Source organism: Aquarana catesbeiana, linkage group LG04 (assembly GCF_042186555.1).
Source record: "Aquarana catesbeiana isolate 2022-GZ linkage group LG04, ASM4218655v1, whole genome shotgun sequence".
NCBI classification, from domain to species: Eukaryota; Metazoa; Chordata; class Amphibia; order Anura; family Ranidae; genus Aquarana; species Aquarana catesbeiana.
The window spans coordinates 129,577,203-129,602,978 of NC_133327.1; the positions used below are offsets into that span (position 1 = coordinate 129,577,203).

Consider the following 25,776-nt stretch of genomic DNA (forward strand, 5'->3'; position numbering starts at 1 on the left):
TCTGGTTGTTCGGTCAGCTGATCTGTCCCTCACATGACCAGCGTCAGCAAGGCAATACCAACAGGCTTCCACTGGGCTATTAGCGGTCGCATACCATCCCGCGGTCCGCGACAACTCCAGCATTATGCCAGCCCACATTTCCACCTCCGGCTAGTGGACCTCATCCTCCTCCGGATACCATCTTGTATAGCATGGACATTGGCACCCCCCATGCTCCACCGCCAGCATTCCTGGATGTCGTTAACTCCTCATTGCCCCGGTGACCTCCAGTGGTATTGTAGGCTCTTTTTATTACAGCTCCATCACAAGCTTTTAATGTGTATTGAGAAAATAAACCTTGTCTTCTTTTCTGGTCCCATTAACTTGGTATCTACCCTCACAATTAAGATATTGAGCGCTGACCACCCTCCATTTCTCTGCATGCTACATTTCCAGAAGTCTTTTGGTCAGCTGCACTGGGTCTAGCCAAGTATCTATTATTTGATCTAATCCTGATGACATGATCCACGGTTTAAAGTTTGAAGACTCTTCTTTTTTTTTTTTTTTTTGTTTCTTTATTTAATGCTGTTACTACATCCACATATCATGTGCCGCTCAGTCTCATCTGAAATGTATGTATGGTTGGAGATAAATGGGGGAACAAATTACTGTCTTTTTTTTATGTCCTTTTAAAAACTACATGTAAAAGTGGTAAGTTTAACCACTTCACACCCTGAGGGCATCCCCATACATCCTCAGGTAAAAGTGGTTATATCAAGGTCATGGCTGAAACTGCAGATGCTTTTGCGTGTGGAGTTTAATAGACCCCAGATCTCTCAGTAAAGAGTACCTGTCACTGCCCATGCTATCACAAGGATGTTGTTCATCCCTTGTAACAGGAGTAAAGTTGATCCAAAAAACAGGATCATGGCTGCAACTGCAGATGCTTTTGAGGGCGGAGCTTAATAGAACCCAGATCTCTCAGTAAAGAGTACCTGTTACTGCCCTTGCTATCACAAGGATGTCGTTCATCCCTTGTAACAGTAGTAAAGTTAAGGGGATTGTAAAGTCTCCAGGTTTTTCACCTTAATGCATATGCATTAGGGTGAAAACCTTCTATGCTGCAGCTGCTCCCAGAGCCCCCCCCCCCCCCTTTTTTTTTTTTTTTTTTTTTTTTTACCTGAGACCATCCATTCCAGCGATGAGCATGAGCCCAGTGACTCCAGTCGCTGTCTCCATCCTCATTGGATAGATTGATAGCGATAGTGACACGGGAGCAGGGGTGGGGCTGAGTCCTGCTGTCTGTGTCATTGGACGCAGTAGCAGGGCTCGTGAGCGTGCCCGCACAGGTGCCCCCATGGAATGTGGCTCTCCGCGAGGGCACCTGATGAAGGGGAGGAGCGCCGCCGGGGTACCCCAAAAGAGTAGGATTGGGGCTACTCTGTGCAAAACCCTTGCACAAAAGAGGTAAGCATAACAACATGTTTGTAAAGGTTTTTATTTTTTTAAATAACAATCACTTTAATCCCCAAAAAAATAAAGGGACATTGTTAAAAAGAAAAATTAGAATTTTTTTTTTTTTTAATAAATTTAAAAGCACCCCCATCCCCCTGTGTTCACGTGCTAATGCAAACGCATGCGTAGGCCCTGCACGCATATGTAACCGGTGATCTACCACATATGTGAAGTATTGTCGCAAACTTTAGAGTCAGAGCAATAACTCCACCAGACCTCCTATGTAACTCCAAACTGATAACCTGTAAAGGCTTTTCAGGCGTCACCTATGGATAATTTAATGTACTGTAGTTTGTCGCTATTCCTTGGGCATGCACAATTTTAAAGCAACACATATTTTCTTGTTACTCATCTTAACATCATCTTTTATATTTTACCCCAAAAAAAAAGTATTAGATTGTGATTGTGTTTGAGTGGACTAAAATTCCTCAAAGTGTATTTTTTCTCAAAAACTTGCTTGTTTTAAAAATGACTGCACAAATATCGAGCAACATCATAAATTGCAACAACCACCATTGTGTTCTCCAGGACCCCTGCTTTCAGAAAATATATATATGTATTTAGGTGTTCTTAGTAATTTCTTAACAAAAAAAATGCAGATTTTAACATGTATGTGAGAAATGTCACTGGGTGGCAAGTGGTTAATTTTAAATATTTTTTTTTTAGTATATTAATGGTAAAAATCCTTGCTTCTATTTCTAGTTTATAATTGCATACATATATTTGTGTGGGCACCTGTAATCTTTCATTAGACCCTCGGGTGTAATATGGTGAATGTGCTCTTATTGGAATATAGAACATAATCATTATCAAAAAGCCTTTCTCAGGTGGTTGTAAGATACATTCTGATAACAAATTGCTGTTCTTTTAGGATTTAATGGTTGAAGACAATATTCTGAAACTACAAATCAAGCGGTTAAAGGACATGTTGTACAGTAAAGCAGATGATGTTTTCTCACTGGAGAAGCGAAGGTTCCAGTTACAATCTGCGATGAAGGAGCGGACACAAGAAATTGCTGTGCACAAAGAAATGCTGAAATCTCAGATCAGACTTGAAGACCAGGAGCGGCAAAGTATATGGTAACTATACAATCAGATGTACAAGTATAGCAAAAATACAGTGCAAAAAAATGTTTACCTTAGACTGGTCATAGATAAGCAGATATCTCACTTTAAACCGCTGCCCGCCGTACGCCAAATTATGTCCTCGGCTTTGAGCGGGGATATCTGAGTGATGCCTGTAGCTACAGACATCATCCAGATATCGTCTTTTAGAGCTCTGCGCACCATAAGAATGATCATAGCGGCTGTTCCGCTGCTTGATCGTTCTTACGGGAGGCGAGAGGGGACGTCCCCTCCCGCCCCCCTCTGGTGCTTGTACTGACTCACCGCTACGATCGTTGAGTCGGTCACAAGATCTGCCAGCCCCGGATGTTTAGCATAGAGATTTCCGGCGGACCAGATGGTTGCCGGAGTCTCTATGATTTTTCAGAGGCCGGGCGTTATGACATCACGCCCGGCCTCTGTATTTAAAAAAAAAAAATGGCGCCGCTTCGGCTGGGAAGCGGTGATCATTTTGTTTTTTTGTTTTTTTTGTTTTTTTTTTTTTAATTTCAGGCTTCTAAGCCTAGAGGTGAGATGTGGGGTCTTATTGACCCCACATCTCACTGTAAAGAGCACCTGTCATTCTTATTCCTATTACAAGGGATGTTTACATTACTTGTAATAGAAACAAAAGTGATCAAAAAAAAATTCGAGGGAAAAAGTGTCAAGCTAAAATAAAAAAAAGTTAAATTAACAAAAAAAAAAAAAAAATAATTTTAAAGTGCCCCTGTCCCCGTGAGCTCGCAGAAGCGAATGCATATATAAGTCCCGCCCACATATGAAAACGATGTTCAAACCACACATGTGAGGTGTCGCCGTGAATGTTAGAGCGAGAGCAATAATTTTGGCCCTAGACCTCCTCTGTAACTCAAAACATTTAACCAGTAAAAAATTTTAAAGCATCGCATTTTTAAATAGCGAAGTTTGGCGCCATTCCACGAGCGTGTGCAATTTTGAAGCGTGACATGTTGGGTATCTAGTTACTCGGCGTAACTTCATCTTTCACAATATGGAAAAACATTGGGCTAACTTTCTTGTTTTGTTTTTTTTTAAAGCCCAAAACTGTTTTTTTGTTTTTTTTTTTTTTCCCCAAAAAAATGCATTCGAAAAATTCCTGCGCATATATCGTGCTAGATACAAAGTTGCAATGACTGCCATTGTATTCTCTAGGGTCTCTGCTAAAAAAAACCATATAAAATGTTTGGGGGTTCTATGTAATTTTCTAGCAAAAAAATTATGATTTTTACATGTAGGAGAGAAATGTCAGAATTGGCCTGGTAGGCAAGTAATTGGCAGTTGTACTTCTGCTCTTTCTGATACCATTATAGGATGATCTGCAATATTCCTTCTGATTAGACTGACCTGTAAGCGGGTAGCAATGTGAACAGACACTTAACCGTTATCTTTACTAATAAAATTGCCGCTTGATTAAAATGTATTAAAGCGGGGGTCCACCTATCTATCATTTTTTTTTTTTTTTTTGGAGTTCATTCACAAACTTTTCTTCTCATGATTATCTACTCACATGTTCTGTGTAATAAGTCCGCCTGTGTCCGATTTCGTTGTAAAGAATAACTTATAAAATTCACTGAAGGCAGTTTCCATCTTCATTGTGGGCATTTGAAGCCCACAAGCATGTATTTCCTGGATGCGGTGAATGCTGTGCTCCCAGCATTCACTGAGATGTTGTGATGATGCTGTTACACACTGCATGCTGGGAAGCCTGAGACTAGCTCCCAGGGGACTGTGGGAGGTCTGGGAGAGGCTAGAAACACGCCTACTCCCATGGGAGGAAAACCAGGAAGTGCTAAGAAGATAGAAAAAAAAAGGTAATTACGGCGATTTAAATTTTTTTACACAGCATGTCAGCATCTAGGCAAGGAAGAGAATGCATAGAGATAATGTTCAAAATTTGGGTGGAACCCCGCTTTAAGATACACCAGAATTATTAATTCATAATGGTTCCCTTTATAACTCACTGTTAATAAAGTAAAACGTTGTAATAGAAGAGAGAGAAGAAAAAAGCTGAAAAGTTAAGATCGGTCACAAATCTTAAATTCAGTAAAAAAAAATACATTAAAAAAAATCTAAAACTTGGAAGAAGTTAACATGAAATCCTATCCATATAAAATCCAACCAGCATTAACCCCTTCCCGCCGACCGTACGCAGATATGCGTACTCGGCTTTCCAGGGTTATACCGGGATGATGCCCGCAGCTGCAGGCATCATCCCGGTACCGTTGTTTACAGCGGGCGATCGGCTACCCGTGTATAACAACCGATGCGGCTAAAAACCGCTCGGCTGTTATACCGGAGGAGCGGGAGGGGACACCCCCCCCCTCCCGCCGCTGTTACCGGGCCTCCCGTGCGATCGGGAGGCCCGGTGCCTGTTCGGCTGCCTTTGGCGGCTGGGGGCGGGCTGGAACGAAGCTGCGAGCGGCTTCGTTCCAGCCTTCTTGTTGTAAACGCGGAAGCGACGTCATGACGTCACTTCCCGTTTACTCGGCTGCCAATGGCGCCGAATTTAAAAAAGTACACAGTATTCAGAATCGCCGTTTTCGGCAATCTGAATACTTTGAAGTGTAAAGGAGGGATGGGGGGTCTTTTAGACCCCCCATCCCTCCATAAAGAGTACCTGTCACCACCTATTACTGTCACAAGGGATGTTTACATTGCTTGTGACAGCAATAAAAGTAAAAAAAAAAAAAAAAAAAATTTTTAAACACAATTTATAAAGTACAAAAATAAATAAAATAAATAAAAAAAAAAAATTTTTTTTAAAGTGCCCCTGTCCCCGCGAGCTCGCGCAGCGAAGAAAACGCATACGGAAGTCGTGCCCGCATATGTAAACGGTGTTCAAACCACACATGAGGTATCGCCGCGATTGTCAGAGCGAGAGCAATAATTCTAGCCCTAGACCTCCTCTGTAGCTCAAACCTGGTAACCGTAACAAATTTTTAAAGCGTCGCCTATGGAAATTCATAGGTACCGTAGTTCGTCGCCATTCCACGAGTGCGTGCAATTATAAAGGGTGACATGTTTGGTATCTATTTACTCGGCGTAACATCATCTTTCACATTATACAAAAAAATTGGGGTAACTTTACTGTTTGGATTTTTTAAAATTCATGAAAGTTTCACTTTTCCAAAAATTTGCGTTTAAAACACCGCTGCACAAATACCGTGTGATAAAAAATATTGCAACAATCGCCATTTTATTCTCTAGATTCTCTGCTAAAAAAATATATATAATGTTTGGGGGTTCTAAGTAATTTTCTAGCACAAAATACGGATTTTAACTTGTAAACACCAAATTTCAAAAATAGGCTTAGTCATGAAAGGGATAAATCAGATAAAAGTTGTTTGGCAGCATGATCTGTTCACAGTAATTTGCTCTATGCTTTCTTACTAAGAACTACAATATAGTAATGACAGTCAGGTAAATTTACTATACGCATTGGGGTTGATTTGGAGCCAATTCACACCAGTGCATTTTAGCACAGCTGTAAAAGGCAGATCAATGGAAGGACATCTGAAAACAATAATCTCCAATGTGTCCTAATCACACCATAACGTTGCGTTGCTTTAAATTGCAAAATGTATCTCAACGGACTTCAAAATGCATGTCAATGGGCGTCGGTGAGCGTTAAAACGTGAGTAAAATGGATGGAAATGTACGTGTACGCCCTTACTAAAACTAGTAAGTGCAAGATCTGGTGCAGCTGTGCATGGTAGCCAATCAGCTTCTAACTTCAGCTTGTTCAGTTAAAGCCCAGTTCACACTGATGCGACATTTGCTCTGACATTGGAGCACTTTTCGCATGTGAGGGTGAGGGTTAGGGGTTAGAGTTAGGGTTTCCCCTTGAAGAACAAAGTTAGGACTCAGGGATTGGAATAGGGACCTCCTCCAAAGGTCAGCAGGCAGGTCCGCAGAGGTCAATAGTCAAGAGGCATGGCTGACCCACCCCCAAAGTGTTTCACCCACCCCAACTAAGTCAGGGAATGAACACGTCGGGTGAAGCGCATTTTGTAAAGTGAACATATACTTTTCAACGTGAATATTCACTTTCTAAATGAATAGCCTCTTTCCTTTAGTAAATTAACCCCATTGCTTCTATTGTTGATCTTGTAAGACAGGGGTTTCCAAACCTTTTAAAAAAAGGGCCAGTTTACTGTCCTTTGGATTTTAGGGGAGCCAGACTGTGGCTGTTGGGAGTAGAAACTGTCCTGTGGGTAAATAGTACCCCATCATTGGTATCAGTGGGAGGAATTGTGCCCCATCGTTGGTGTCATTGGGCTTCATTGATGGTGTCATTGGGAGGAATTATGCCCCATCATTGGAGTTATTGGGCCAAATTGTGCCCCTTCATTAGTCAGTGGGAGGAATTATGCCCCATTGTTGGTATCAGTGGTTGAAATAGTGCCCAAAGGGCCAGAAAAAAATGAGCAAAGGGCTGCAGTTTTGAGAACTAATAAGAAATGTTCTTATTGTGCTCTGCATAAAATATCAGTTGCTAATGGAATAGACAGGTGACTTCACTACCATGCACCCCATCTATACTGTATTACACCAATATTACCTTCTCAATTGCATCAAATTATTCTATACAGTATATCTCCAGGTTAACCACCTCAAATAAAAATATAAGGAAAAAAAGGGAAAAATTAAAAGAAAAAAAAATGAAAAAAATAAATCATGCTAATAAAAACCCAGAAAATATGGCGTAAAAGTCATGTTTGCTATCACAATGTTTCTGAAACTTAACAGGCCAAATATCAAAAATGTATATTTAATTTTGGATATAAACTATTGGGTTGCGTTCCTCTCCTGGAGGAGCTAATTTTAAGATTTCCCCCCACCATGGTTGGTTTTTAAGGCCTTTCCTTGGCTATAAGATCAACTGTTTGTCACAAATGGACCTCCAATACTTTGTATATTTTAGATTATGTCAAAACTATTAGAGGGGCGTGACAACAACATTTTTCTGTTGAATGATTGTTACAGTTGAACAGACCAGAGATTCTGAGCAGGAATATCTCATCACTGATGTCCTTGAGTGATATAAAAACAGCATTTGATTATTCTTGCTAGCAACTGTTCAAAACATCATTTTTGGTGTAAGTGGCTTTTAAAGTGAACCTGTGCCCAGATTATGCATACTAAAGTAATTACAGCAGTAAAACACTTTAAATCAAGTTCTCATTCATCTCTGTAAGCACTGAGATTAGAAACAAACTGAAATGGCTATAGGGCCGTTGTGATTTTGGAGGATCTTTGCGCATGAATAACTTCACAATAAAGGCAGCTAGAGGTGCCAGGGATGGCTTGTTTTAGAATCCTTTTACTGCTTGTTAAGAATATGTAAATCATTTAATGCCCATAGTCTGGGTACAGGTGCACTTTAAGGTCAAATATATTCTTTAGCTCACAGGTGTCAAACTGGCGGCCCTTCATCTGCTGCATAACTAAAAGTCCGATGAGGAATTGCAAGGCTGACAGTTATAAGCATGACACCCACAGGCAGAGGCATGATGGGGCTTGTAGTTCCGCAACAGCTGGAGGGCCGCCAGTTTGACGCCCCTGCATTTAGCTCCTTACAAGCGCAGAGTATGCCATCCACAGGATTTCTCTCTTGATTGCTTATCAGCTATTCACACAGATATCTGTGTGATTGGTGAAAATGAATAAAATAGCCAATTACTGTATTTGGGATCAGAAAAGATTTTCCTTCTCTGTGCTAGTCTATTGGCGATTGCTAATTGGGGATTTTAGGCTACTTTCAGAAGAGTAATGGGGGTTGATTTACTAAAACTGGAGAGTGCAAAATCTGGTACAGCTGAGCATGGTAGCCAATCAGCTTCTAACTTCCACTTCAATTAAGCTTTGACAAAAAACTGGAAGTGCAGTCACTGTAGATCCCAGGGGGACATGCAAGGAAAATAAAAAACAGCATTTTAGCTTGCACATGACTGGATAATAAAATCTGCAGAGCTTCCCCTCATTTTGGATGTACCCCTCAGATTTACAGCGACTGCACTTCCAAGTGCACTTGTAGTTTGCACTTGTAGTGCAAAGTGGATTTGCCTTTCGTAACTAACCCCTAATGTTTCTTTTTATTTTAGTGTTTCAGTGGCTGAGCAATGTTGTTAATAAACATTGCTGTCTGCTTTTTTTTTTTTTTTTTTTTTTTTTGACAGCTCCAATTACCGGACTTCATTAACACTTCAGCTATCAAGAGGGGAAACCCCTCTGACAGCTCAAAGAACTAAGCTTGAAAGTATCGGTTTCGGGTATCAGTGCATTTGCACGAGTGCTGATACTTGTGCTAATACTCTGTATCGGCACCGATACTGATACTACCGGTAGTATCGGTGCAACCCTAGTTATAACCCCTGTATGGTTTATTTTTGCCCTCTTTGTCCCATTGGGGAGATGTACCATTACTTCCTGTCCCATAGTGAAAGTGAGAGGAAATCCCAGCAAATTAAGAGAATTCCTTGGGAACCCCCAGGTCACCAGAACTAGTGTCCCTATTGGAAGATTTCCTCTCTATTCCTTTTCTGGGGGCAGCACAAAATTTGTGATTTTCTTTTGCTTTCAATAACAATGGTAAACAGGACAAATAGAGAGAGTGAATCTCCCTAAGGCTGGATTCACATCTTTGCAGTTTTAGTGCTTTTTGCATTTTGCAGATTTGCACTAGAGTCCCTTTAACATTGTTTCCTATGGAACACGACCTGTAGTGCAAATATGCAAAAAGCTCAAAAAATGCATAGGTGTGAATCCAGCCTAAAAGCGGCACAGACAGCAATAAAAACCTGACAGGTGTTTTAATCCCTCTGTACTCTGTCCAAAACTAAAAAAAAAAATGCCTTTAATTATACTTTAAAACCTGAAAACTGGAGATATTTTTCTAACGGCTTGCTTTGATTTGTCTAGCTCTGAGCTCCATGACAGAATTGCAAAAGTTGATAAGATGAGAAAAAGATTTGAAATCATTACTTTTGCAATGATGCCCCCAGAGGGAGAAGAGGAGAAATCACAAGCTTATTACATAATTAAGGTAAGATTTAGAAGACTACATTTGCAAACATTGTTTCAAGTTGAAAATAATAAGAATACTAAAGCTGGCTGAAATTTGGCCAGTTCAGCATGGACCATCTAAATTTCGGTAAAATTTGGCAGCCCCTGCTTGACGAAACTCAATCCTTAGACATGCTGGAATTTTTTTTTTTTTTAGCAGCTTCAGCCAAATGCAATATCCCAGTGGGATGGATTCCTCCATCCACCTAGTGTATGTGGATGGAGGAATCTGGTGCTGACCGTTGGCTGAATGGGAAAAAAAAAAAACAGTGAATGACCAGCTTAAACCCTACGGAATAGTTCAGAGATGGGGCTCATGCTAGACAGAACATGTTCTCTTACCATATACAAAGCATGATGAAGAGAAGCATGGCAGAACACTCAGCTGGCTTATTTCCGCTTGTGTTGGACTAATAAAGGAACACATTTTTAGTCTGTTAGCTATGATTCTTGTTGTTGGACCCTGCAGAGGTATTTTCTGCGATGCACAAGACTCACTCCTGGCTGCAAGCAGCGAGTAAGAGAAAAAAACCTACAACTATATTATAGAATGAACATTGTGATCTAGCAGCATTCTCTTTTGATATTCATCGGTCACACATGCCCTGCTGCAGTAGAACATTGTCTCCTCACATTTTTTACACACAACGTCATGAAAGTCAACATTACAAAGACCATTGTCGAAACTAAAGTAAAAATGTATTCATCAAGTAGCAACACTTTGTTCATAATTGAAGGCTTCTTTAAATCTTTACACAGAAACGTTTAATTGTATTTATATTGTTTTCCTGTGCTCACCTGTGGTCATAAGCTCTGAACGATGACTGTGGTTTACATTTAAAGAAAAATCCCAAGACATGACAAGTACAAGAAATGTAAAGGGGCTTTACTCCTGTTAGTTTGCCGGGTTACACTTTGCGATCTTGGCATCCAAAAACTGCAGTAGAGATGCAGTAAAGGTGCCTCTCCTTTGAGAAATATATAGCTTTTTTTTAGGCTTCATTCACATATATGCAAATTGGATGCATTTTTGAATCAAGCCGGCTTTCTATGGAGCAGGTTGACATATGTGCAGTGCATAGGCAGTTTGAATTTGCTGCAAATTTAAAAGGAGTCCTGTGCGTTTTTTGAGCACTGCTGTGCGGTTCAGATGCAAATTTCAGGCTCAACGCCTTCTATGGGAAAGCATCAGAATCGTACATCGGATCAGTTTCAATCCGAAAAAAAAAAACAGCGTGAGGTCTCCCCCCAGCCAATCCATGCCAGGCCCTTTTAGGTCATATACAGATTTTAAGGGGAACCCCATGCCAATAATAAATAACAAATGGCGTGGGTTCCCCCCCAAATCCATACCAGACCCTTATCAGAGCATGCAGCCTGGCGGGCCAGGAAACCTGAACCATACCAGGCCACATGCCCTCAACATGGAGGGGTGCCTCTTCCCCACAACCCTGGCTGGTGGTTGTGGGGGTCTGTAGGCAGGGGGCTTTTCTGAATCTGGAAACAGATTTACATCACCTGGTGGCACCGCCCCCCCGTGACATCACCGACTGGGCATGCTGGGTTGGTGACGTCCCAGGGGGGTGGTGCCACCAGGCGACATCGCCAGGTGACCCTGCCCCTTAGCCATTTAAGAACTGTTACACAGTGGAGCAGGTAGACAGTGGGAGCCTCTGGCGAAAGCAGAGCTTTTTTTTTTTCTTTTTTCGGATCAGCGGTGGCGGCGTTGATGATGGATCTACACTAGGGGGGCATAATTTTTTTATTTTTAATAAAGGAATTGGCAAAAAACTGTATCTGTTACATAGTTACATTAATGAGGTTGAAAAAGACACAAATCCATCCAGTTCAACCTATGATGTGTGTGTGTGTGTGTGCTTTTATGTCAATAGTACATCGTATACCCCTGTATGTGGTGGTCGTTAAGGTGCCCATCTAATAGTTTTTTTAATTATCGATGCTCCCAGCTGATACCACTGCTTGTGGAAGAGAATTCCACATCTTTACAGCTCTGACAGTAAAGAACCCTCTACTCAGTTTAAGATTAAGCCACTTCTCTTCTAATTTTAGTGAATTGCCGTGCGTCTTTTTAAATTCCCTTTCACTGAAATGTTTTTTCCCTATGCTAGGGTCACCTGTACAGTATTTATACATCAATACCATATTCCCTCTCAAGCGTCTTCTCCTCCAGAGAGAATACGTTCAATGCCTGTAGCCTTTCCCCATAGCTGCGGTCCTCCAGTCCCTTTTATTAGCTTTGTTGCTCTTCTCTGGACTCTCTCCAGCTCCAGCACATACCACCTGAGGACGGGTGACCAGAATTGGACAGCATACTCCAAGATGTGGCTGGACCAGAGTCTTGTAGAGTGGGAGAATTATCGTTTCATCTCTGGAGTGAATCCCCCTTTTGATGCATGCCAATATTCTATTGGTTTTGCTTGCAGCAACCTGGCATTGCATGCCATTGCTGAGCCTGTCATCTACTAGGACCCCCAGGTCCTTTTTCCATCCTGGATTCCCCCAGAGGTTCTCCCCCTAGCGAGTAACTTGCCTTCATATTTTTAGCACCCAAATGCATTACCTTACATTTTTCAACATTAAACCTCATTTGCCATGTTTCTGTTAAAAAAAACCTCATTTGCCATGTAGTTGCCCACCCCATTAATTTGTTTAGGTCTTCTTGCAAATTTTCCACATCCTGCGTAGAAGTTATTGCCCTGATTATCTTTTTATCATCCGCAGATACTGAGATTGAGCTGTTTATCCCATTCTTTAGATCGATTATGAATAAATAAAACAGGATTGGTCCCAAGACAGATACTTGGGGGACCCCACTTTCCACACCAGACCATTCCGAGTACTCGCCATTTATCACCACCCTTTGGACTTGCCCCTGTAGCCAGTTTTCAGTCCAGGTACTCACCCTATGGTCCATGCCTCTATACCTTAGTTTGTACGGCAAACGTTTGTGGGGAACTGTATCGAATGCTTTTGCAAAATCCAGATACACCACATCTATAGGCCTTCCTTTATCTAGATGGCAGCTCACTTCTTCGTAAAAGGTTAATAGATTGGTCTGGCATGAACGATTCTTCATAAATCCATGTTGATTACTGAAATCTTGGAAGCCTTGTATTTTTTGAAGGCCTTATCATTTGCTTTTATATGCATTTTTACGTTGGATTTTTTTTTTTTAGCTCTTTTAAATTTATTTCCCATTGGAATGCACTGGCCAATACCTTTTATTTAATATGTTCCTAAAGCACTCCCATTTTTCCTCCGTGTTATTTGTTCCTAAGATTTTATCCTATTTTGTATCGTCTAGCAGAAAGCGCAGTTTAGGGAAGTTGGCTCTTTTGGAATTCAGTGTCATTGTATTACCCTTGTGCTTCTTATTTCCGTGATTTATACTGAAACGAATTGACCTGTGGTTGCTGTTTCCTAAGTTGCCCTGTATTTCTATTCACATGGGGGGGGGCTGGGATCTGGGGCCCCCATTGTTAAAGGGGCTTTCAGATTCCCATAAGTGCCCTGCCCACAGACCCCCACAACCACCGGCCAGGGTTGTGGGGAAAAGGGCCTTTTTCCCATTAACAAAGCACCCCCCCATGTTGAGGGCATGTGGCTTGGTATGATTCGGGGAGGACACTTGCTCATCCCCCCTTGCCTGGCTTGCCAGGCTGCATGCTCGGATAAGGGTCTGGTACTTTGGGGGGGCCCCCCATGCCATTTTTTAAATTTTTTTTTTTTTTTTTTATATTTTATCGTGGAGGTTCCCCTTAAAATCCATACCAGATCTAAGGGTCTGGTATGGATTTGGGGGGGACCCAATGCTTTTTTTTTTTTTTTTTTTTTTTAATTTTGGCATGGGGTTCCCCTAAATATCTGTACCAGACCCGAAAAGGTCTGGTATGGACTGGGGGGGAACTCATACACCACTTTTTTCACAATTCTTTTTATTGCCGGCAATTTTTTTTTTTTTTTTACATTCAGCTGTCAGCAGGGAACCTCGCTGACAGCTGATGAGTCATCCGTTGTTAAGGACGCAGTGGCTGGCTTCTCCAAAAATTTGCATCTGAACTGCATCTAAAAGCGCAGCTGAACAGCTCATTTGGAAATTCACAGTGAAAAAGGAGGGGAAATTTGCACCGGACATATGTGGATCTACACTTAGTGGTTTTTAAATGTACTGTACGTGTTTAAAAGATCAAATTGATGTAAATAATGTTATCTATGTGTGTCCATTTTTTTTATTGTTTTTATGTATAGTTTGTAATTTCATATGTAAGCCATTTGTGCTCAGTGTGGGTTCTGCTTCTTGCTTCTTGCTTCGAAGTGTGACACAACAATGTGCTTTATAACTCTTTCTTACAAATCAAGAAAGTACAAAAAAAAATCACAACTCTTTTTTTGAATGTATGATTTAGATGAGTAATTTATAGTATTGACGACAAAGGGAATCAACATGGAAGCCAGGCATCTACGTTTGCAGAATAAAGTCAGCAATGGCAGCCTCTATGTTTCTCTCAGGAAAAGTTTTCTTTATATTGATTTTGTCATAAGAGAAGTATGGGGCTGCCATTGTTGGCCTCCTGTGCTTTAAAATGCTAGTTGCCCCACTGAGTGGCCTAGGTAATTTGAGTCACAGATTTGAACAAGCATGCTTTAAATGGGTTTCAGAAAGGTATCAGAATTCCTTATCTCTATAGCTGTTCTAGGACAGTGACTCAGACAACAGTGTTCCTCTTGCACACCGCGTGTTTAACCCCTGAGCCTTAAATTCTGGGTTTTTCGTGCAGGTGGAAGGCACAGGTGCACCATCTAGCCCTACTGCCTGGAGCCTGATGAACTTTATAAAAGACTAAAAAATGCAATAGCTGGACAGTACTGAATGGTACTAATGTTTAGGACCATGTGCGCACAGGGAGAAATGCCCCAGAATGCAGACTTCTTGTGTATCTACAAATCTCTAACATTATAGATTGGTGCTGATGTCATCAGTGGGATGGCACAAAAAACAAGTAGGTAGTGGCCACCGATGACGTTTTATATTTTAAATTGCAGCGTGGGATTCAGAGCAAGGAGTTGAAGGCCAGCGGGATTTTGGAAAGCAGACTAGTCAGTGCTGGCTGTTATTACAAAGACTAGCAGGCTTTTCAGAGTGCCATTAATTAAATAATGTTTATTAGTAAGAATAGGAATTTTGACTTGCCTGTAAATTCGTAACCTTTGCGTACACTAAAAAGAACTTTTAATCATAGATTATGGGTTATATGCAGGCTACCTTCAGTGATTGGATACTGGCAACAACTTGTAATTCACACTCATGCAGTGGCTTGAAAAAGTATTCATACCCCTTGAAATTGTCCACATTTTTTCATGTTACAACCAAAAAACTTTTATTGGGATTTTACGTGATAGACCAACACAAAGTGACACATAATTGTGAAGTGGAAGGAAACCGATCAATGGTTTTCAAAACTTTTTACAAAAAGTGTGAAAAGTGTGGCGTGTATTCAACTCTCTTTACTCTGATACCCCTAACTAAAATCTAGTGGAACCAATTGCCTTCAGAAGTCACCTAATTAGTAAATAGAGTCCACCTGAGTGTAATTTAATCTCAGTATAAATACAGCTGTTCAGTGAAGACCTCAGAGGTTTGTTAGAGAACCTTAGTGAACAAACAGCATCATGAAGGCCAAGGAACACACCAGACAGGACAGGGATAATGTTGTGGAGACGTTTTAAAGCAGGGTTAGGTTATAGAAAAAAAAAAATATCCCAAGCTTTGAACATCTCATGGAGCACTGTTCAATCCATCATTTGAAAATGGAAAGAGTATGACACAATTGCAAACCTACCAAGACATGGCCGTTCACCTAAGCTAACAGGCTGGGCAAGGAGGGCATTAATCAGAGAAGCAGCCAAGAGGCCCATGGTAACTGTGGAGGAGCTGCAGAGATCCACAGCTCAGGTGGGAGAATCTGTCCACAGGACAACTATTAGTCGTGCACTCCACAAATCTGGCCTTTAGCCCGGGTTCACACCACAACGGGCTGCGGATCGCACAGGAGCGCTGTGCGTCCCTGTTCACCGTTTCAGGGACGAATCAGGGCCGATTCTATGCCTGAATTCGGCCCTGAAACGCAGCCAAAGACGCACAGCGTTTTTGTGCAGTGCGCACCGCAGCCGCCCCGGAGATATGTGAACTGGCTCCATAGGGAGCCAGTCACATTCTCCTGCTATGCGAATTAGAGGTGCGGAAACGCACCTCTAATTCGCATAGGTGTGAACCCGGGCTTATGGAAGAGTGGCAAGAAGAAAGGCATTGTTGAAAGAAAGCCATAAGAAGTCCTGTTTGCAGTTTGCAAGAAGCCATGTGGGGAACATAGCAAACATGTGGAAGAAGGTGCTCTGGTCAGATGAGACCAAAATTAAACTTTTTGGCTTAAAAGCAAAACGCTATGTGTGGTGGAAAACTAACACTGCACATCACCGTGAACACACCATCCCCACCATGAAACATGATAGTGGCAGATTCATGTTGTGGGGATACTTTTCATCAGCAGGGACAGGGAAGCTGGTCAGAGTGGATGGGACGATGGATGGAGCCAAATACAGGGCAATCTTAGAAGAAAACCTGTTAGACTCTGCAAAAGACTTGAGACTGGGGAGGAGGTTTACCTTCCAGCAGGACAATAACCCTAAACATACAGCCAGAGCTACAATGGAATGGTTTAGATCAAAGCATATTCATGTGTTAGACTGGCCCAGTCAAAGTCCAGACCTAAATCCAATTGAGAATCTGTGGCAAGACTTGAAAATTGCTGTTCACAGATGCTCTCCATCCAATCTGACAAAGCTTGAGCTATTTTGCAAAAAGAATGGGCAAAAATGTCACTGTCTAGATGTGCAAAGCTGGTAGAGACATCCCCAAAAAGATTTGCAGCTGTAATTGCAGCAAAAGGTGGTTTTACAAAGTATTGACTCAGGAGGGCTGAATACAAATGCACGCCACACTTTTCAGATATTTATTTGTAAAAAAATTTGAAAATCGTTTATCATTTTCCTTCCACTTCACAATTATGTGCCACTTTGTGTTGGTCTATCACATAAAATCCCAATAAAATACATTTACGTTTTTGTTGTAACATGAAAAATGTGGACATTTTCAAGGGGGTATGAATACTTTCTCAAGGCACTGAATAACCCCACACACTCCATGGGACTTCAGTTTTTATGCAAAACAATGAGTGACTATAGAAGACGGATGGGTGGGGCCTGTGTCCGCAACTGTACTCCAAGATAAGGATTTTAAAGGTAAGGCCAAATTCCTATTATCCTAATCGTACAGCACAGGACTTGTATTCATATACAATGGGATGTTCCAAAGCAATACTCTAGGGTCCTCCCATTTGTCCGTTTTTCATCCGAGCATTGATGGATGAAAAACGGACAGCAATGCACTGCTATGGGCAAACGGATGATCATCTATTTATATCCGTTTACATCCACATCCATTCAGCAGGCGATATTTGACACATGTAGTGTAGACTCTTTCTTCCTTCGTTCCTGCTGCTACTGGAAAACTATACTTTTGAAAGCATGTTGATCATTTTACTCCTACAGGTTTTTACAAAAATTTGTATTCATGTTTTATATAGAACTGTCAAATTTATTAAGTACAGCTCAATTACCATATGTTACCATCCTGTAAATCAAATTTGTCATCCAGCATGTTTAAGTAATGTCTCCATAATGGTTCTTCTAGGCTGCACAAGAAAAGGAGGAACTTCAACGTGCCGGTGATGAGCTGGATGCCAAAATCCGCAAGGCTGAAAAGGAAATTCATGCCCTGGAGAACACACTGCAGGTCATTAATGGCTGTAACAGCTCCTACAGGAAATCGTTCAATAAAGTTACTGAATCAAGTAAGTCAGCTTGTAGAGCCACAGACTGTATTTGTCAAATCCAATAAAACCAACAGCAGTGTAGGGTGAAGGTCTACCTATTTGGATATAACTAATAGGTTGTTTAGCTTCTCACACTTTATAACTGTTGGTAAATTTTGTTGTTCCGACGGTTCAACACTGAAGCATAATCTGTGTGTGCCCATCTTGTCAATGTACTTTGGCCATTAACAAGAAATTCATTGCTATATGCAAACATAATGGGTTAAAAAAAAAATACTGATTACTTCCCTAGAGTAGTATAATGTTAATATGGTAACATTTTACTCTGGTCAAAGTATGCTAAAAAAATAAAATTAAAAATTGAAAAAAAAAAACATTTTTTATTTTTTTTTTCATACTGTCAGCAGTCAGTGTCCCTAATCACTGCCACGCCCATAATATGATGACTGTACTGCACTGGTGACAGTATGTAAAAAAAAAAAAAAAAAAAAAAAAATTACATTTCCTTATTTTCCAAAACTTTATGACAAAAAGATGACAGCTTGGGTATTTGTACTATCCTGACATTTTTAGGCCTCTAGAAATGAGATGGGCCATCAGTACATCAGGATTGATCAATTTTCAGATATATACCACAGTTTGTGGACTTCATAACGTTCCTACAGACTAAATAATATACACTAGTTTGGGATATTTTCACCAAAGAAATGTAGCAGAATACATTTTGGCCAAAATTCATGAAGAAAAATTATTTAGGTATATTTTATATTTGGGTTTGTTGCATGACCGTGAAATCGTCATTCAAAGTGTGACAGCGCTGAAAGCTGAAAACTGTCCTGGGCAGAAAGAGGGTAAAAGTGACTGGTATTGAAGTGGTTAAAACCTGTGCACTTCTGTAGTAAACTAAGGAGATAACACAATTGGTTAAAGCTGTGCACCTGCCTGGTACTGCACAAGGGAGAATACACTTGTAGATAGCTAGTATCTAATAGGGCAGGCCATGCAAATGGGATGGCTTCTCTGTGTCTATTGCAATCCTTATAGAAGGGTGGAGGGGGGCCAAAACTGCTATTTTACTGCTATTTTACTTGGGCTCCATTCTTTTTTTAATCCATCTCTGTGTATGCAGCAACTTGGTGGTATTTGCTGGATACCATGACCAAAATGGACCTGGCTATGCCATAGTTCCACAATGTCTATGGGGACCCTTTCACACAGGTGCTGCCTTCTTAGGTTCACCTGTCCAGTTTTTTAGGCGGACCTGATCGGACCCTCCAGTCTCCCCTATGGAGCAGCAGATGTCCACTGACACCCTCTGCCATCCGATCCTGCCTACAAAAACCAGATAGATGGTGGTCCTATTTTCCATCTGTCCGGCGGATTGGATGGAAACAGACAGGCGGTCTGTTTCCATCCAATCTCCCCATAGAGGAGAGCGGGACTGTGTCTGTGACCTGTCATCTGCCTGCTCAGCCGTGATGTAAGTGGAATTCGCTAAACGGAGGCACCTGTGCGAAAGGGGCCTTACTTAATTATAGAGGGGAGAAGCACCAGTGGTGAACACTTACCATTGTTTTCTTGGATGCTGCCTTTTTATTTGACAGAACATGGGAATGACAACACCACTACCTATTGGCGTCATTTGTTCATTAGGGATATCAGAAGGATGCTTTATATTCTCTGGCTTACTATTTTTAAAGCGGGAGTAAACCCAGTTTCAAAAAACACTTTCACATTCTCGGCATGCCGGAAATGCTAACTTTCACATTGGTTGTGCTCTCAACCAAACTTTCAAACCATCCAATGGCTGGTGTCATAACTGATCACATGTGCAGCATTATGGCAGTTGAAGAATTATTAGAGGCCAAGATGACAGCTTCCTTGACTGAAAACAATAGGAGGGTTTACTTCCACTTTAAGTCAGGCCATGGTCTGAGGATGGCATTGGATTGTGACTATAAGTGGATCTCTTCTGCAGACACCAATTTATGTGACATCACAATGTATACTTTGATATGCCAAAATGTCTGCTGTGGAATCATAACTCTCCAGTGCATTTCCTTATTCTAAGGCGATGAGTATGAAGAAAAAATTCAGCTAGAAGAACAGAAGAAAGCAGCCGAGGAAAAATATAGGTACAAGCGGAGGCAAATCAAGGAGCTGCAGGAAGATATGCAGGTAAGGAATTATAAGAGCACAACAAGGGTGGCAGAAAAATAAAATGAAGTAATAGAAAACAATGTAGAAATGTACACCAGCATACAGAATGTTAAAGTAAATTGTATAGAATATAACTAAGTAAGAAAATACAAAACATTCATTTCATATATACTAATACAGGAAGTGTGTTACTGGCCAGATCACCACGTGAAAACAGAGTTTAAAAAAAAAGCCTAAAAAAAATCATCTAATGACTGGTATGCTGCAATGTATTACATTTTTGGTTTGGGGTTTAAAGTGGTTCTAATAGCTGAAGGTTTTTTACCTAATGCATTCTTTGTATTAAGGTAAAAAAAAACTGAGTGTAGCTCCCCTGAATCCAATCTCGATCCAGAGCTGTGCACGAGAGCAGCGGCTCTCTCCACTTTCTCCCTCCAATGGCTCTTGCTGCTGTCAATTACAGCCAGTGAGGAGTGATGGGAGGTAAGGGCTGAGCCGTGTTCTGTCTGCCAGGAGCAACAGCGGGGGATCCGAGAGGAGGAGGATGGGGGCTTGCTCTGTGCAAAACCATTGCATAGAGCAGGTAAGTATGACTTGTTTGTTGTTTTAAAAAAATGGGTTTACAATCACTTTAATATAGCTTAAAGTGGTTGTAAACCACAGTCATGAAATCTGAGCAAAGCACATATATATGTAGTGTTTACTTTTCTCTCCCCAAAGCTCCAAGTGTTTCTCTCTGGTGCTTCATTCCTCTTTTATCAGCACTTCTGAGAAGTTTTCTGACACATGAGATAAAATTTAGTGGTAAGTATTGATGGATCGCCAATCACTGCACCACGTCCCATATGTTGTAACAAAAAAAATATAAAATATATAAACATTTGAGACTTTTAAGGTGCTATTACTTCACAAGAACACTGGATACAGTAAAAATCCACCATTTATTTTAAACATCAGTTAAAATGTTCATATAGTATATATCAACAAATAGACAAAAAAATATATATACATTAAAAAGTCATCTCATAGAATTCCTGTTTGGCATGATTGGCAGAATCCCAACAGGTTTCGCTCAGTTGGGCTTCCTCAGGAGAAGTGTCTATCTGCTGTGTGTCATGCCATTCCCCTGGTGCTCAATACACTACTTCAAGAAAATTGCTTGAAATAAAGTTTACCATCGTCCAGCCTAATATTGGAGTTCAGTGGGATTACAGGAAACGTATAAGGACCAGGTCAAACTGCATAGAGAACAAATACACGTGGGTGGCAGATCACTTAAGCAGGAAATGCTGTCACCAGTTTCTGCTTTGACAGCAAGATTTCAGCTGGTTCTGGGAGGTCATGTGTGAGAGATCACCCGCACTTTGGTTGGAGCATTCTAGGACATACTACTTATGCCATGGAGGATCAAATGAAGTCGTACATGGTGCATATACACTCACCAGCCACTTTATTAGGTACACCTAGCTAGTACCGGGTTGGACTCCCTTTTTCCTTCAGAACTGCCTTAATTCTTTGTGTGGCATTGAATCAACAAGGGGTTGGAAACATTCCTCAGAGATTTTGTTCCATATTGACATGATGGCATCACGCAGTTGCTGCAGATTTGTCGGCTGCACATCCATGACGCAAATCTCCCATTCCACCACATCCCAAAGGTGCTCTGTTGGATTGAGATCTGGTGACTGTGGAGGCCATTTGAGTACAGTGAACTCATTGTCATGTTCAAGAAACCAGTGGTGAGATGATTTGAGCTTTGTGACATGGTGCATTATCCTACTGGAAGTATCCATCAGAATATGTGTACACTGTAGTCATAAAGAGATGGACATGGTCAGCAGCGATACTCAGGCCATGGCGTATAAACTATGCTCAATTGGTACTAAGGGGTCCAAAGGGTGCCAAGACAATTTCCCCCACACCATTACACCACCAGCCTGAACCTTTGTTACAAGTCAGGATGGATCCATGCTTTCATGTTGTTTACACCAAATTCTGACCATACCATCTGAATGTCGCAGCTGAACTCGAGAATCATCAGACCAGGCAATGTTTTCCCATTCTTCTATTATCCAGTTTTGGTGAGCTTATGTGAATTGTAGCCTCAGTTTCCTGTTAGCTGACAGGAGAGGCACCCAGTGTGTGGTCTTCTGCTGCTGTAGCCCATCTGCTTCAAGGTTCGATGTCTTGTGCGCTCAGAGATGGTATTCTGCATACCTTGGTTGTAACGAGTGGGTATTTGAGTTACTGTTGCCTTTCTATCATCCCAAACCAGTCTGCCCATTCTTCTCCGACATCAAAAAGGCATGTTTGTCCACACAACTGCCACTCACTGTATATTCTCTCTATTAAGGCATGTTTGTCCACACAACTGCCACTCACTGTATATTCTCTCTATTTCGGACCATTCTCTGTAAACCCTAGAGATGTTTGTGCATGAAAATCCAAGTCGTTTTTGAAATACTCAGACCAGACTATATGGCACCAACAACCATGCCATGTTCAAAGTCACTTAAATCCCCATTTTTGATGCTCGGTTTGAACTTCAGCAAGTCGTCTTCACCACGTTTAGATGCCTAAATGCATTGAGTTGCTGCCATGTGATTGCCCGATTAGCACTTTGTGTTACCAAGCAATAGAACAGGTGTACCTAATAAAGTGGCGGTAAGTGTATATGGGCCTTGGTCTAGAATGTAATGATTTTTATTTCATTGATGTTAATATGATGTGCAAATTAGATGGAGCTGTCACCAGGGGGTTAATCTCTTGCTACTAGCCAGTTAAACATTTATTGTGCACTTTATGCTTTAGGTTTTTTTTTTTTTTTTGTTTTTTTTTAGATTTTGGAGCAGTTTAAACTTCCCAGATAATGTAGCGCAGTCGTGTTTTTCAGGTAGTTATCGGGCCTATACAGCCAGCAAAAACTGAATTTATTAAACTTCAAAATGATGATGTTCGAGTATTTTTCATTAGAGGATTATATCCAATGTACAGATGTCACTGATGAAATGTCTTCTCCATGCTTTGAAAACTATGAAAACACGGTCTATATGATCTCTAAAGGCAGCGTTACTTTATTTCAGATTATGAAAAACACTTTTGATAGCATGACGAAAGAAGAATCCTCGTACCAGGAGAAGGTGAATGAAATGCTTCCCAGCATCACACAGCTTAACAAAGAGACTGACGATCAAAAGATCAAGTTGGAGAGAGTCATGAAACAGGTTGTCTGCAGTGCACTGGAAACATGTTTTATGCTCTGTACAAAGTATAGCTGTTATGTCTTATAAGGTGCTTTATTGTTTTATGTGATTTTCTGTTCATAAAAGCACAAAGCTGCGTTTCTTCACCTTCCATGTTCACAGTAGTGATGCTGTATGGGGTTCATACCTTTATCTTTCCAAGAAAAATGTACAAAATCACTGAGCAGCGGGATCACTCTGTGAAGTCATCAGTGGCTGTTATTGAAACATCTCATACCATTTCTATTTCTTAACACAAAGTAGATTGGCTTTTTTTTTTTATTTATTTTTTTTTTTTTTCAAGACGAAGAACCAACTAGTGTTAAGTTGGCCACACAGGGTACAATCTGATTGTACAATATCTTTTCCATTTACCAACAATGATGACTTTTTTTTTTTTTTTTTTTTTTTTTTTTTTTATTGTAGGCTTTCCCGCTGGCTGAGATTTTTCGAATCAGATTGCAGTAGGTGTGACCATTTTAACCACTTCAGCCCTGGAAGAATTTACCCCCTTCCTGACCAGGGCACTTTTTGCGATTCGGTACTGCACGCTTTAACTGACAATTGCACGGTTGTGCGACGTGGCTCCCAAACAAAACTGACGTCCTTTTTTTTTCCCACATATAGAGCTTTCTTTTGGTGGTATTTGATCACTTCTGCGATTTTTATTTTTTGCGCTATAAACAAAAAGATAGCAACAGTTTTGAAAAAAACGCATTATTTTTTACTTTTTGCTATAATAAATATCCCCAAAAAATAATTAAAGAAACATTTTTTTCCCTCCGTTTAGGCCGATACATATTCTTCTACATATTTTTGGTAAAAAAAAAATCGCAATAAGCATTTATTGATTGGTTTGCACGAAAGTTATAGCGTTTACAAAATAGGGGATAGGGGCATTTTTATCTTTTTTTTTTTTTTTTTCTAGTAATGACGGCGATCAGCGATTTTTATTGTGACTGCGACGACATGGCAGACACATCGGACATTTTTGACACATATTTGGGACCGTTGTCATTTATACAGGGATCAGTGCTATAAAAATGCACTGATTCCTGTGTAAATGACACTGGCAATGAAGGGGTTAACCACTAGGGGGCGGGGAGGGGTTAAGTCAGTACTAGGGAGTGATTTCTAACTGTAGGGGGGATGGGCTAGCTGTGACACGTCACTGATCTCTGCTTCTGATGACAGGGAGCAGAGATCAGTGAACACTGTCACTAGGCAGAACTGGGAGATGCTTGTTTTATATCAGCATCTCCCCGTTCGTCCTCTCCATGAGGCGATCGCGGGTATCCCTGCGGCGATCGAGTCCGCGGGACCCGCGACCCGAGTCACGGAGCTCCCGGCCAGCGTACACACGCAATGGCATGGCGGGGAATTCAATGGGACTTACAGGTATGCCCATTTGCCCAGCCGTGCCATTCTGCCGACGTACATCGGCGTGCGCCGGTCGGGAAGTGGTTAAACCATGTTGCTCCATGCACACTAACGTTTTTCATAAGCTCAAAAAAAAAAATGCTGGATGAAAAATGCTAATAGCATTTTTTTTGTCCAAGCTTCTAGTAGCTGTTAAAAGCATTAGCATTTTATTAGCCTTTTTTGTAGTATATGCACACTAGTTTTTTTTTTTTTTTTTTTTTTTTAAGCTCCTAGAAGCTAATAGGATAACACTATCTGTCCATGCATACTACTTTAGGCTATTAGCTTTTTTTGAGCTTCAGCTTCTAGGAGCAGAAAAAAAAATAGTTTTTGTAGAGTTTCTTGGAGCGTTTTTTCAGCAGAAAAATATGCTGAATGCTCCTAACTACTTCTAAACGCTGCTAACAGCTAATTTTGAGCTTTTTCCTTTTTTTTTTTTTTTTTTTTTTTTTTTTCTTATGTACTGCAAAAACGCCAATAAAATGCTAATGCTCCTAAGAGCCCTTTCACATTGGGGCCGCCCGTGCGTTAGCACTAAAGTGCCTCTCATTTTAGCAGTGCTTTTCAGCCGCTAGCGGGGTGCTTTTAACCCCAAAGGAGTTAAAAACACTCCTGTTGCGGCGCTTCGGAAGAGCTGCCCATTCATTGCAATTGGCAGGGGCGTTTTGGGAATAGTGTATACACCGCTCCCAAACTGCCCCAAAGATGCTGCTTGCAGGACTTTTTTTTTTTTTTTTTTTCCCAACATCCCACAAGCGCACCGCTCCAGTGTGAAAGCACTAGGACAGCATGGGAGGCAGTTTTCAGGCATTATTTCTAGCACTAAAACGCCTGAAAACTGCCTCAGTGTGGAAGGGGTCTAAAAGCTACTAAAATCTGGCACAAAAATGCAATTATCAGCATTTTTCTGAGCTTATAGTGTGCATTGGGTCGAAGAGAAAAAAAAAAAAAGCTGTTAGTAGCATTGTAGTAGCTTTTAGCCTAGGTAGCACATTGCAGTGATTTGTGGCTAGTGCTGGCAATGGCACTGTCCTGATCGCTGTGACGCCAACTTTGCGGCGCCGCACCGATTCCCAAAAGTAGTTTCTGTACTACTTTTGGCAACTTTGGGGTGCGATTTGTATAGACATCTGTGCAGCAACCCGCACAGATGTCTCTGAAATCACCCCTGAAGTCGGGACTGACATGCGGGAATGAAATTGTGCGAGTTCAGCTGAACTCCCACGATTTCAATCCCGCTGTCAGTATGAACCAGGGCTAAGAAGCATTTAGTGTTGTGTGTTTTTTTTTTTTTTTTTCTGCTGGAAAATTTCTCCAAGAAACCCCCTACAAAAACACTTTTTTTTTTTTTTCCCTGC

General features: G+C 41.0%; 1 protein-coding gene across 1 annotated transcript in view; it reads left to right on the top strand.

The window, feature by feature from the left end:
- The window catches only part of LOC141139472 (coiled-coil domain-containing protein 39-like), a 76,247-nt gene that overhangs the window by 37,256 nt on the left and 13,215 nt on the right, over positions 1-25,776 (top strand). The window contains exons 13-17 of the mRNA XM_073625623.1: positions 2,366-2,574; positions 9,538-9,661; positions 17,453-17,612; positions 19,666-19,772; positions 22,838-22,978. Of these exons, the coding sequence (XP_073481724.1) occupies positions 2,366-2,574; positions 9,538-9,661; positions 17,453-17,612; positions 19,666-19,772; positions 22,838-22,978 (741 nt within the window). The remainder of the gene's footprint in view (positions 1-2,365; positions 2,575-9,537; positions 9,662-17,452; positions 17,613-19,665; positions 19,773-22,837; positions 22,979-25,776) is intronic.